At 35.5% G+C, this 12,556-nt stretch overlaps 1 protein-coding gene across 1 annotated transcript; it reads left to right on the forward strand.

The window, feature by feature from the left end:
* The first annotated feature begins 9,003 nt into the window (after nucleotides 1–9,003).
* On the forward strand, nucleotides 9,004–12,021 carry LOC124896600. Its single transcript, XM_047408185.1, has 4 exons — nucleotides 9,004–9,209; nucleotides 9,281–9,376; nucleotides 9,516–9,613; nucleotides 11,834–12,021. The coding sequence occupies exons 1-4, from the start codon at nucleotides 9,004–9,006 to the stop codon at nucleotides 12,019–12,021; spliced, it is 588 nt and encodes a 195-aa protein (XP_047264141.1).
* Nucleotides 12,022–12,556: the final 535 nt, after the last annotated feature.

Consider the following 12,556-nt stretch of genomic DNA (forward strand, 5'->3'; position numbering starts at 1 on the left):
AAAATTGATGGATCTCGAGTGTTTAATGTTCACAAAGAAATAGCCACGTTAGTTCAAGACACGTCTTCTGTTTCTGTCTACTATTCTAAGCTGAAAGACTTATGGGAAGAATTTGAGGCTTTGATTCCTACTCCTACTTGCAACTGTGACAAGTCTAGGGAATTTGTCCAACATCTTCAAAAATTGCGTCAGTTTCAGTTTCTTATGGGTCTAAATGACTCCTATCTACAAGCTAGAAGCTAGATTCTGTTTATGAATCCCATGCCCTCAGTAAATCAAGTGTAATCCATAATTATGAGTGATGAGAGCCAAAAATCCATAGGGCCTAGTTCTAGAATCTTGGGTGCAAATCTGGCAATCATGCAGGAGCCATTTGACGTTGTGATGTACTCAAAAGAAAATCAAAGATTTTAGAAGAACTTAAATGTGCATTGTGACTATTGCAAAGGCGAAGGGTCATGTTAAGGAAAACTGTTATAAATTGGTGGGATACCCTCAAGATTCTAAGTATAAAAGAAGAGGTGGTGTGAACAACTCAGCATATAATGTGCAGGCTAAAGAATCTGGTTCTTGGAGTCAACAAAAGCAAAGGGGACGATCAGATAATCAAACATCAAACCAAAATATAGGACAATGTGGAGGAGTGCCTCAACTGATAGCAGATCAACTCAAATAGATTGAAACTTGTCCCTACACCAAAGATCAGTACCATCAATTTCTGTCACTATTGAACAAGTCTGATAGTTCCATACATATGGCTCATACAACAGGTATCAATGTATCTCTCTCAGCCCATAGAAATGCAAGTCAATGGATAGTGGACACAGGTGCCACTAACCATATAGTGTCATCTCTAACTATGTTAGATACTGACTCCATTTGCATTTCTTCTAATCCCAAAACGTTTATCTCCCAAATGGGGATATTTCTATGGTTACACATACTGGTGCTAGTACTCTATCCAAAGGGCATACCATTACAAATGTGTTTCATCTACCATATTCAAGTTTAACCTACTATCAGTAGCAAAACTAACCAGGGAGTTACATTGTTCAGCTTCTTTTTTCCCTGACTTTTTTATTTTTTAGGAACTCTATAGTGGGAAGGTGAAGATAATTGGTAAAAAAAATGATGGACTATACATTCTTATAACAAATTTTGATGCTGATAAAGACTTATCTCTAATAACTAAGCTTCTGATTTTATTTTTGTATCTAGTAATGTTGTGGATATAGCCATTTGGCATAAAAGATGTAGTCATACTTTTAGCAATGTACTTAAGAAGATCTTGAATGTACACACTGACTTCATTACTGAGAGTATGAATAAATGCCAAATCTATCCTTGTGCAAAATTGACTAGACTGTCTTTCCCTTCCAGTTATATTAAAAGTACTGAAATATTTGACTTGCTTCATATGGACTTGTGGGGTCCTTACAAGGAATCTACATTTGATGGCAACATATTTTTCTTAACTATAGTAGATGACTACTCTAGAATAACCTGGGTGATCTTGCTCAAACTTAAGTCAGACACTTATGTAGCTATAAAACAATTTATTACTTTTGTGCAAACTCAGTTTAACAAAAGGATAAAAGTGGTTAGCACTAACAATGGCACTGAGTTTGTCAACTCAGTTTGCTCTACCTTATTTTCCTCTTTGGGGATTATACATCAAAGAACAAGTGTCTATACTCCTCAGCAAAATGGTGTTGCTGGAGGAAGCATAGACACATACTTGAAGTCATTAGAGCTATAAGACTTCGAGCTCATATACCCATCAAATTTCAGGGACATTGTGTTTTAGCTGCTTTTTACATTATTAATAGACTACCTAGTACTGTAATCAATAATATGACCCCCTTTGAGAGAATGTTTAATAGGAAACCATCTATAAAACATTTTAGAGTTATAGGATATTTATGCTATGCCAAGACAGTTTCAGAAACTGACAAGCTAAATCCCAGAGCTACCCCAGCTATTCTTATGGGATATACTGAGGTACAAAAAATCTACATCCTATATGATATAGCTAACAATTTGTTTTTTGTTAATAGAGATGTGACTTTCCAAGAGGATGTATTCCCTTTCATGAAGAAGAAGCTGAACAGTACTCCTATCTTTCAAAGCTGTAAGAATCCTGCATTTGAACAATTTGTTAATGGCCTACCTTGTTCCACTCAGAACACTAATGAGCAGGAAAAAGTTTAAGTGGTTCAACATGATAGTGATCCTACTGAACAACAGACAGCTGAGCATGGTCTTATAGATCATAATGCAACCCAACATCATAATATAGATCCTCCTGTACAACATATGGTGGTTGAGAATCAAGTGGTCAATGCAGATAGAAGATCAAGCAGGGATAGAAGACCTCTACTCTGGATGAAGGATTTTGTCTCTCTAACTATCCAGGATACTCCATATACCTTAAATAAGTATATCTCTTATGACAGTCTATCAAAATCTTAGCAAGCATATCTGGCAAACATATCTTCAACAACTGAACCTAGATCATTTATGAAAGCCTCCACTGATCCAGGTTGGATAAAGGCAATGAAGGAAGAAATCTCTACACTTGAAGAGAACAATACTTGGACAGTTATGTCACTGCCTAAAAGGAAGAAACATATAGGCTGTAAGTGGATTTACAAGATTAAATACAACTCTACAGGGAAAGTAGAAAGACTAAAAAGAAGACTAGTAGCAAAAAGCTATAGTCAAAAAGAGAGGATAGACTACCAAGAGACATTCTATCCTGTTGTCAAAATAAAGACAGTCAGAATTGTCTTGACTCTTGCTGCACAAAAGAAATGGCATATCCATCAAATGGATGTATTTAATGCCTTTCTTCAAGGGGACTTGGATGATGAGATATACATGGATTTGCCTCAGGGATTTATGAGTCAGGGGAAAACACGGTATGCGAACTCAACAAATCATTATATGGCCTAAAATAAGCACCAAGACAGTGGAACACCAAACTTAAAGATAGTTTACTGAGATTTCAGTTCAAACATAGTGACCTGGATCATTCTCTATTCATCAAAAACATATCTAAAGAAGTTGTTATTGTTCTAATATATGTTGATGACATGCTCATCACAGGTGACAGCCTTGAACTGATAGAAGATACGAAAAACAGTTTAAAGCAGACTTTTAAAATGAAGTACCTGGGAGAATTAAAGTACTTTCTAGGGATTGAATTTGCAAGGTTTAAACATGGTATTTTGATGCATCAAAAGAAGTACTCTCTAGAGTTAATTGCCGAAACTGGTCTAGGTGGGGCAAAACCATGTATCACTCCTATAAACACAAACACTAAGCTCACTACAAAACAATATGATGATCACCTAAAGGCTACATGATCCAAGACAGACTATGATCCTTTAACTGATTAACATGCTTATCAAAGGGTGATAGGAAAACTACTTTATCTTACTATGACAAGTACTGACATAACATTGGGAGTTCAGACCCTTAGTCAGTTCTTGAAACAGTTGAAAAAATCACATATGGATGCAACCTTGAGAATTATAAGGTATATCAAGAATAAGCCTGGCCATGGAATTCTGTTATCCAGTAACTAAAACACTACTGTCTCAGCTTTTTATGACTCTGACTGGGCTTCATGTCCCAATACAAGGAAGTCTGTCTTAGGATATTATGTAAAATTAGGTGACTCTTTTGGTCACTTGAAAATTAAAAAAAATAGACTACAATATCCAGATCTTCAGCTGAAGCTGAATACAGAAGCATGGAAACAACCATCACTAAACTAATTTGGTTGTTAGGACTTTTGAAGGAACTGGGAGTGCAAGTAAACCAACCAGCTATGATCAACATAGACAGCAAGGCAGCCATGCAAATTGCAGCCAATCCAATTTACCATAAGAGAACCAAGCATATAGAAGTGGATTGTCACTTCATCAGGGAAAAAATCAGTCAAGGTATAGTGACTACTAACTATATCTCAACAAAGGATCAACCAGCTGACTTGTTGACAAAATTACTATCCAAAGTACAACATCACTATCTTAACTCTAAGCTAGAAATTCAAGGGATCTTTTCCATTCCAAGCTTGAGGGGGAGTGTTGAACAAAGTAGAAATTAGATTCCAACACTTAGTTATTTAAGCTCCAGTTAGTTAAATGTATTGGCAGTTAGTTAAGTAGTTAAGTTAAAGTAGTTAAAAGTTAGTTAAGATGTTAGTTAAGCAAGCTCATGAAATGTCTATATAAAGAAGGGATCATGTATTTCATAACAGATGAATCAATAAGAAAATTACTTTCTCTTTCTCATACATCACTATCCCCTTCATCTGTCTCATTTTTTATTCTTTCTCATCTCTCAGCTACATAATTATGTACCAAGAATTTTGTTTTTTTTTCTTTTCTCAAATTACAATAATATTCCACTGTCATTTGGTAAAAAGTAATGACAGATTACATGTAAGTGACAAGGAAAACCACCAAAGTAGATACTAAATCAGACATTAACTCTTATTACATGGTTTGTAGTTCCTTATTAAGTTTCACTTCAAAGAAGATCAACAATAAAGGCCAAGAATCCTGGAAAAGGCTATGCCTAGTGTTGTTGGCGCATTCATGTTGCATAATTTTCATGTCCCTGGCGCTCCCTATATTACTCTATCTAGAGGGACACCACATTCCCTTAAAACACCAAAAACTACAACCAAAATAAAACTGCCACAAAAAAAAGTTATTTGATAAGATCTCCAAGCAAATGTGCTGTGAGGATATCCCTAAAATATGCAATGTCTTTCCTTATATTTGACAATGAAACAAAAAAATATATAACATGGAATTCTTACAAGTCATTAGCTACAGTATTGTCATCTATTTGAGCTTATGCAACCTTCATTCTTCTTCTGTGTAAAAGGGGACAAACTAGGCTTTCAATGTATATGTTCACCACAACACATAAACCATATCCGTTAACCTTTAGATATCTGATAGGTCTATCCTCTGGGTTGTGTAACTTTAAAAATACTCCAAGCATATGCAATATATCACCTTTGTTTGACATGCAAAGTATTTGAGGAATAAAAAGAGAAAACATAATACCAACACTTCCAATGGTATACGTTTGTATACGTTTTTGTCCAAGACTTTTGAACCCCATACTCTTTCATAACCCACATATTTGTGTATCTTGTCTTATCTACAAAATACGGAAAGATCACTTCCCAACACTTCAAACCTCAAATATAAGTCTCTTTATCCATATCGGGTGTAATGTGGCCTTTTGTTTTTTTTTTTGGTTCACATTTGGTCAAACAAAGTTGCTACCAAAGACTTTTGAAGATTATTTGTTGGTTTGTCAAACAAAGTTGCTACTAAAGATTTTGTTCACATGCAAATATTGAAATTTGCATCTTCCATTAATATCATGGATGACATCAACAAGCCAACTTTCATCTCTATAAATAGGGACCTTCATTCTCATTTGTAACATATCAAATTTCAAGAGTTTTCTTTCATTCTCTTATATTTCTCCCTTCCTATTAGAGTATTTAGTTAGAGAGTGGGTGTTGGGAAACACTTTTGTGAGCCCTTTCTTTTGGAGTGATCTTGTGAGGTTGTTCTCTTGGGATATTTGGGTTAATTAGAGTGACTACTCTAATTTTGCAAAATCTCTATTGTGCTCTTGTTGATGTAGTGAAAATTATTCCTATCCGCTCGTGAATGTAGGTCACACTAACCGAACTATGTTAAATTTGTGCCTTCTTAATTTTCTTTAATTACCGTTATTATCAACTTGTTATTATCTTTGATATTGTCATTATTACATTATTTGGCTAAATTTTGCAATAATTGGGTTCTCGATCCTAACAAACTGGTATTAGAACCGGATCTAATCAAGTTATTTTCAATTGCCAAAATGACTATAACAAAGACTTACGTTGAAAAATTTGATCAAAGTGCAAACTTCGAAATGTGGCAATTAAATATGGAAGCTATCTTAATTCAGGATGGCTTAGACATAGCACTGGAAGGAATGGAGATGAAGCCAAAAAATATGATGGATGAAGAGTTTGCCGTCATAGATAAAAAGGCAAAATCAGGTATCATTCTAAATCTCTCAAATGAGTTTTTACGTGAAGTATCTGCAGAAACCACAGCGAAATGCAAGTGGTAAAAATTAAAAACCTTATATATGAAGAGGACAGTGGAAAATAGACTTTACCTGAAGCAAAAGCTTTACACATTTCGTATGGTTGAAGGTACTTCTATACTCTCACATCTTGATGCTTTTGATTCTATTCTTATGGATTTGAGTAATACAAACGCTGAAGTTAATGATGAAGATCAAGCCGTCTTATTACTTATTTCCTTACCCCAATCATTTAAGCATATTAGAGATACTATGCTTTATGGAAAAGATAATATCTCCTACAGAGAAATCAAATCTATCTTAAAAACAAAGGACCAAATAGATAGAGATATTACTAGGGAAAGTAGTGCAACCCATGGGAAAGAATTATTTGTAAGAGGTAGACCTAATAAGAAAGAATCAAATAGTGAGAGGACTAAATCAAGGTCAAAGTCTAAAAACAGAAATATAGTGTGCAAATATTGTCATAAGAAAGGTCATATTATTTCTGGATGCTATAAGTTGAAAAACAAAGAAAAACGTAAGGAAAACAAAAATAGCACAAAAATGCTGACTCCACCGAAGCAAGTGTAGTTGCTGATGAGTCTGAGGGAGCAATATTTTTAGCTATTAGTAATAATCTTAAATCTAACGATCAGTGGATTTTGGATTCGGGTTGTTCTTATCATATGTGTCCCAAAAGGGATTTGTTTACCACATTCAAATCTGTTGAAGGTGAAGTTGTCTTGATGGGCAACAATGCTCCATCCAAAGTTCTTGATAAAGGTACAATCCGAATTAGAATGCACGATGGTGTGGTGAGAACTCTCACCCGTGTTAGATATGTTCCTGACTTTCAGAAAAATCTCATTTCAGTGGGCACTCTAGAATCTCTTGGGTGCAAATACACATGTGAAGGTGGAGTTTTGAAAGTCTCTCTAGGTGATCTTGTGATCATGAAAGCACACAGATCAGGTACGTTGTACACTTTATTGGGATCCCCTATTACAGGTGCTGCTGCAGTTTCCACTTCAAATAAATCAGATCTTGACATCACTAAATTGTGGCATATGCGTTTGGGGTATATAAGTGAGAAAAATCTTTTTATCCTCAGCAAAAAAGGTCTCCTATGCGGTCAAAGTATAAGAAAAAATAAAGTTTTGCGAACACTGTGTGTTTAAAAAGTAGAAAAGAGTCAGCTTCAAATCTCCAGTGGTTAATCAAACAGAAGGTACTTTGAACTACACTCACTCAGATCTTTGGGGTCCTTCTCGTACTCCATCAAAAGGTGGTGCCAGGTATATGTTAACTTTCATTGATGATTATTCAAGGAAGGTTTGGGTTTATTTCTTGGAAAATAAAAGTGATGTTTTCTTAACTTTCAAACAATGGAAAGATTTTATTGAAAAGCAAATAGGAAAATAGGTCAAACAACTTAGAACAGATAATGGCTTGAAATTTTATAATGACGAGTTCAATGAATTTTGCAAAAATGAAGGAATTGCTCAACATCGCACTGTGAGGATGACAACTCAACAAAATGGTGTTGCAGAAAGAATGAACAAGACTTTTTTGGAAAGAGCCCATCGCATAATTTCAAATGCTGGGTTGACAAATGCTTTTTGGGCAGAGGCTATCTCTACAGCTTGTTATATTGTCAACCGTGCTCCTTCTGCACCTTTGAATTTCAAGACTTCGGAGGAAATATGGTCGGGTACACCTGCTAATTATTCTGACTTAAAATTTTTTGGTTATCCTGCATACATGCATGTAAATGATGAAAAATTTGACCCAAGGATTGAAAAGTGTATTTTCCTTGGATATGCATCTGGGGTGAAAGGATATAGACTTTGGTGCCCTGATCCCAAGTCACCAAAATTTATAATTAGCAGAGATGTAACCTTTGATGAATCCTCCATGTTACATTCCAGAAAAGAGACTTCTAGTTCTTTTACCAAAAACAAAGAGCATTATATATATGAACAGGTGGAGGTTGAGCTTGGCATACCTTCTGAGCCAAGCTCACCAACAGTAGAACAAAATACTGTTGAAACTCCAAAATTTGAGCCAGAAGTTGTGACTCCTAAAGTTGAACCAAATGAGTATTCCATAGCAACACATAGACCAAGAATACAAATTTACAAACCAAAAATGTATGGAGATTATGTTGCATTTGCTTTGTTAGTTGCACTGAAAACTGAAGAAATTGGAGAACCATTAAATTATTCAGAAGCAGTTTCTGGTGCTGATTCAGCCAAGTGACTGATTGCAATGAATGAAAAAATTGAATCTCTTCATAAGAATAGTACTTGGTCTCTTGTGAAGCCGCCTTCAGGAAGCAGAATCATTGGTTGCAAATAGGTCTTCAAGAAAAAGAATGGAATTCCAGGGGTTGAAGATGTAAGGTATAAGACACGATTAGTTACAAAGGGCTATAGTCAGGTACAAGGAGTTAATTTTAATATTTTCTCACCTGTTGTTAAACATAGCTCTATTCGTGTCTTGCTTGCCATAGTTGCCATGCATGATTTGGAATTAGAATAGCTTGATGTTAAGACAGCTTTCTTACATCGCGAACTTGAGGAACAAATATACATGCATCAACCTGAAGGATTTAAAATTAAAGGAAAGAAAGATCATGTTTGTTTGTTAAAGAAATCCTTGTACGGATTAAAATAGTCTCCAAGACAATGGTATAAGAAGTTTGATTCCTTTATGTTGGGTCACGGTTATTCAAGGAGCATGTATGATAATTGTGTTTACTTTTGAAAGTTAAATGATGGTTCATTTGTTTACTTACTATTATATGTTGATGACATGCTCATTACTACTAACGATTTAACAGAAATTCACAATTTGAAAAGTCAGCTGAAAAGTGAATTTGAAATGAAAGATTTAGAAACAGCTAAGAAAATACTTCGCATGGAGATCAGAAGAGATCGAGAAGCCAACCGACTATTCTTAACCCAGAAGAAATACTTGGAGAAGGTCTTGGAGAGGTTTCGCATGAAAGAAGCTAAACCAGTAAGTACTCTTGCTGCTCATTTTAAGTTATCAACTACTCAATTACCCCAGTCAAAGAAAGAAGAAAGGTATATGGCACATGTACCGTATTCTAGTGCAATTGGCAGTATTATGTACACAATGGTGTGTACATGTCCAGATATTTCACAAGCAGTAAGTGTGGTAAGTCGATATATGGCTTATCCTGGAAAAGCACATTGACAGGCGGTGAAATGGATTCTAAGATACTTGCGTGGTACTTCAAACGCATATTTGGAATTTGGAAGAAATACTAACACTTTGGTTGGTTTTGTAGACTCAAATTAAGCAGGTGATCTTGAAAAAAGAAGATCATTGACTAGCTATGTATTTTGCATTGGTGGTTGTGATATTAGTTGGAAAGCTACATCACAACACGTAGTAGCTTTATCTACTACTCAAGAAGAATATATGGCAGTGACCGAGGCGATCAAAGAAGCCTTATGGTTGAAGGGTCTGTTTGCCGAACTTAGTCCACACCAAGGTGGTATTATTATTTTCTGTGATAGTCAAAGTGCCATCCACTTGACTAAAGATCAAATGTATCATGAGAGGACAAAACATATTGACATCAAGTATCATTTTATTCGAAAATCTATTATTGAAGGAAAGGTCTCTGTTTAGAAGATCAACACTAGAGACAATCCTACTGACATGTTCATAAAGTCTCTTCCAGTCAGTAAGTTCAAGCTTTGCTTGAACTTGATTGCTGTTTGTGAAGAATGATTTCGCCCACACAAACTTTTGCGGAGAGAAAGCAAATGTACTATATTAACCAAACTCAGGCCAAGGTGGAGATTTGTAATGTGGCCTTTTATTTTTTTTCTTAGGTTCACACTTGGTCAAACAAAGTTGCTACCAAAGACTTTTGAAGATTATTTGTTGTTTTTTCAAACAAAGTTGCTACTAAAGATTTTGTTCATATGCAAATGTTCAAATTTGCATCTTCCATTAACACCATGGTGGTATCAACAAGCCAACTTTCATCTCTATGAATAGGGACCTTCATTCTCATTTGTAGCACATCAAATTTCAAGAGTTATCTTTTATTCTCTTGTAGTTCTCTCTTCCTATTAGAGTATTTAGTTAGAGAGTGGGTTTTGGGAAACACTTTTGTGAGCCCTTTCTTTTGGAGTGATCTTGTGAGGTAGTTCTCTTGGGATATTTGGATTAATTAGAGTGACTACTCTAATTTTGTAAACTATCTATTGTACTCTTATTGATATAGTGAAAATTATTGCTCTCCACTTGATACGGGTACGACCACGAGGATGCATGTTTGTGAGGTGTATTGAACCCGAGACTTGGAGTGTGAAAGTGAAGTGCAAATGAGGAGTTAAAAAGGGTCCAAAACCGTCCATACAATTCTCTCCAAGGTCACCCACTTGAAAACTTGAGACTAAGGGGTCATTTTGGACATTTCACACCTTGTTTGTAAACTACTATATAAGGAACCTTTTAGGTCATTTGTTAGGCATATTTTGCTGAATATGGATGTTGTATAACACTTAGAAACATTTCCTCTCTAAGGAGAGAAGACCACAAATCTGAAACTTGTAACTAGGGAAATCAACTTGAGTGTGGAATCACTCGTGTTGGATTCAAGCTGTGGAAACATTGGATGCTTGGGAGATCGAGGTCACTCTTGTACCAACGTAAGAGATAGGTTTGTGTTGTGTGTAGTATTAAAGGTCCAAGAGTGTAACAAGTCTTGGGTTGTTAATATTATTCCCTCATTTGGTCTATCTACCTATCTTTATCTTATTGCACTTTGTAGATTCATAGTGGACTGTTTTTGTGGCTTGTTGAATCCGAATTTTGTAACCATTGTGTTCATCTTGTTCATCTTATATTGTGGATGTTTTGGTGTTGAAACACACCTCTTTATCTTGTTATTGTGTTGTTGATAGCGAATCCGAGAGTGGTCTTCAAAAGGGTCCTCAAATCTTTAAGATTAGTGGACTGTTTTGGAGTTGTTTTGTGTTTCTCTTGTCTTTCTCGTATCACCACTCGTGGACGTAGGTCACACTGACCGATCCACGTTAAATTTGTGTCTCCTTTATTTTCTTTAATTACCATTATTATCAACTTGTTATTGTCATTATAACATTATTCGGCTAAATTCTGCAATAATCGAGTTCTCGATCCTAATATCGGGAAAGTTCCATATTTTCCCATTTCCCATCAGTCAAATCCATAGAAATGATATTTCTATCCTTATCATTAACCCAATGAAGCTTCCTGTTTACAAACTTGCATGGTTTACTCATTAGCACACCATCTGGAATATCATCCTTACTTCTCCAAGAATCGCTCTTTATATTTCCACCTCAACATGATGCAAAACGTCATCTCCTTCAATATAATGAACACCTACTACCTTATAATCATCATTCAACTCATCATATCCAAAATCATACAAATACCAGGAGTATTACCGCACCAACTTCTTGCTCTGAGTCTAGAATCAGGAAATTTCTTGAACTTCCTGATTGACGGATTCCATAGAGCCAAGTCTTTTTGCACGAGAAATCAATCCATTAACAAAACCCACAATGAAAATACGTTGTTCCAGGTTATTCATGGGATAATCCAAGTCAAATGACTCGATCACACAATCATCATTGCGTAAAGAACTAAGAGAATAGTCCTAATAATGTATTTTCTTGTCTAGCAAGCCAAGATTTCGAAACAGACTTGAACTGCAACAGGGATTTAACAGAGAGTCCTAAGAGGACTTCAACTATGAGTTCTGTTGGAAGTGTTGGCATTGTAAACACTGTAGTTTGCATTGAATTTAATGAAAATGGAAGGGAATTTGTCAACTCCAAAGGAAGCGGGAAGCTAATGCTTCTAGAGTGAAAGCTTTTTTTTTTAGCATATCGTTATTTTTAAATTGTTGCTTAATATAATTTTATTTTTGTAGAGAGGATCTGTTAAATGGATCGACAATATACTATCGGGTCGATAGCTTTTGATTAGAGATTTGTTTATTATGTGAATAGTTAAATTTATCAGCGTTGACTTGAATTTCGAATGATGGAATAAGGCATTAAGAAATGATGAGTAGTCGCAATTGAAGCTTGACTACAACCAAGTGTTTACCAAGCGCGGATGATCAAAAGATTTATATACATAATGAGAGCATTTGACCCCGAAGTTCAACTTCTCTTCCTCTATTATATTGAGACTAAAGATCAAGACTTCATGGTGGGACACGAATAGAGGTTGATCGTTGAGCCCACTTTAACCTTGCGAGGCGAGCCTGTATAGTTGTAAGCTAGAGCTTCCACAACTTATGACTATAACAATGGAGGGGGTCATGAGAGAAAACTTAGATATGACACAACTTTGTTAGCTATTTTTGCAGTTTCGATAATTCAGATTGGGTTAAATT

The sequence above is a fragment of the Capsicum annuum genome, chromosome 3, assembly GCF_002878395.1.
Source record: "Capsicum annuum cultivar UCD-10X-F1 chromosome 3, UCD10Xv1.1, whole genome shotgun sequence".
In the NCBI taxonomy this organism is placed as follows: Eukaryota; Viridiplantae; Streptophyta; class Magnoliopsida; order Solanales; family Solanaceae; genus Capsicum; species Capsicum annuum.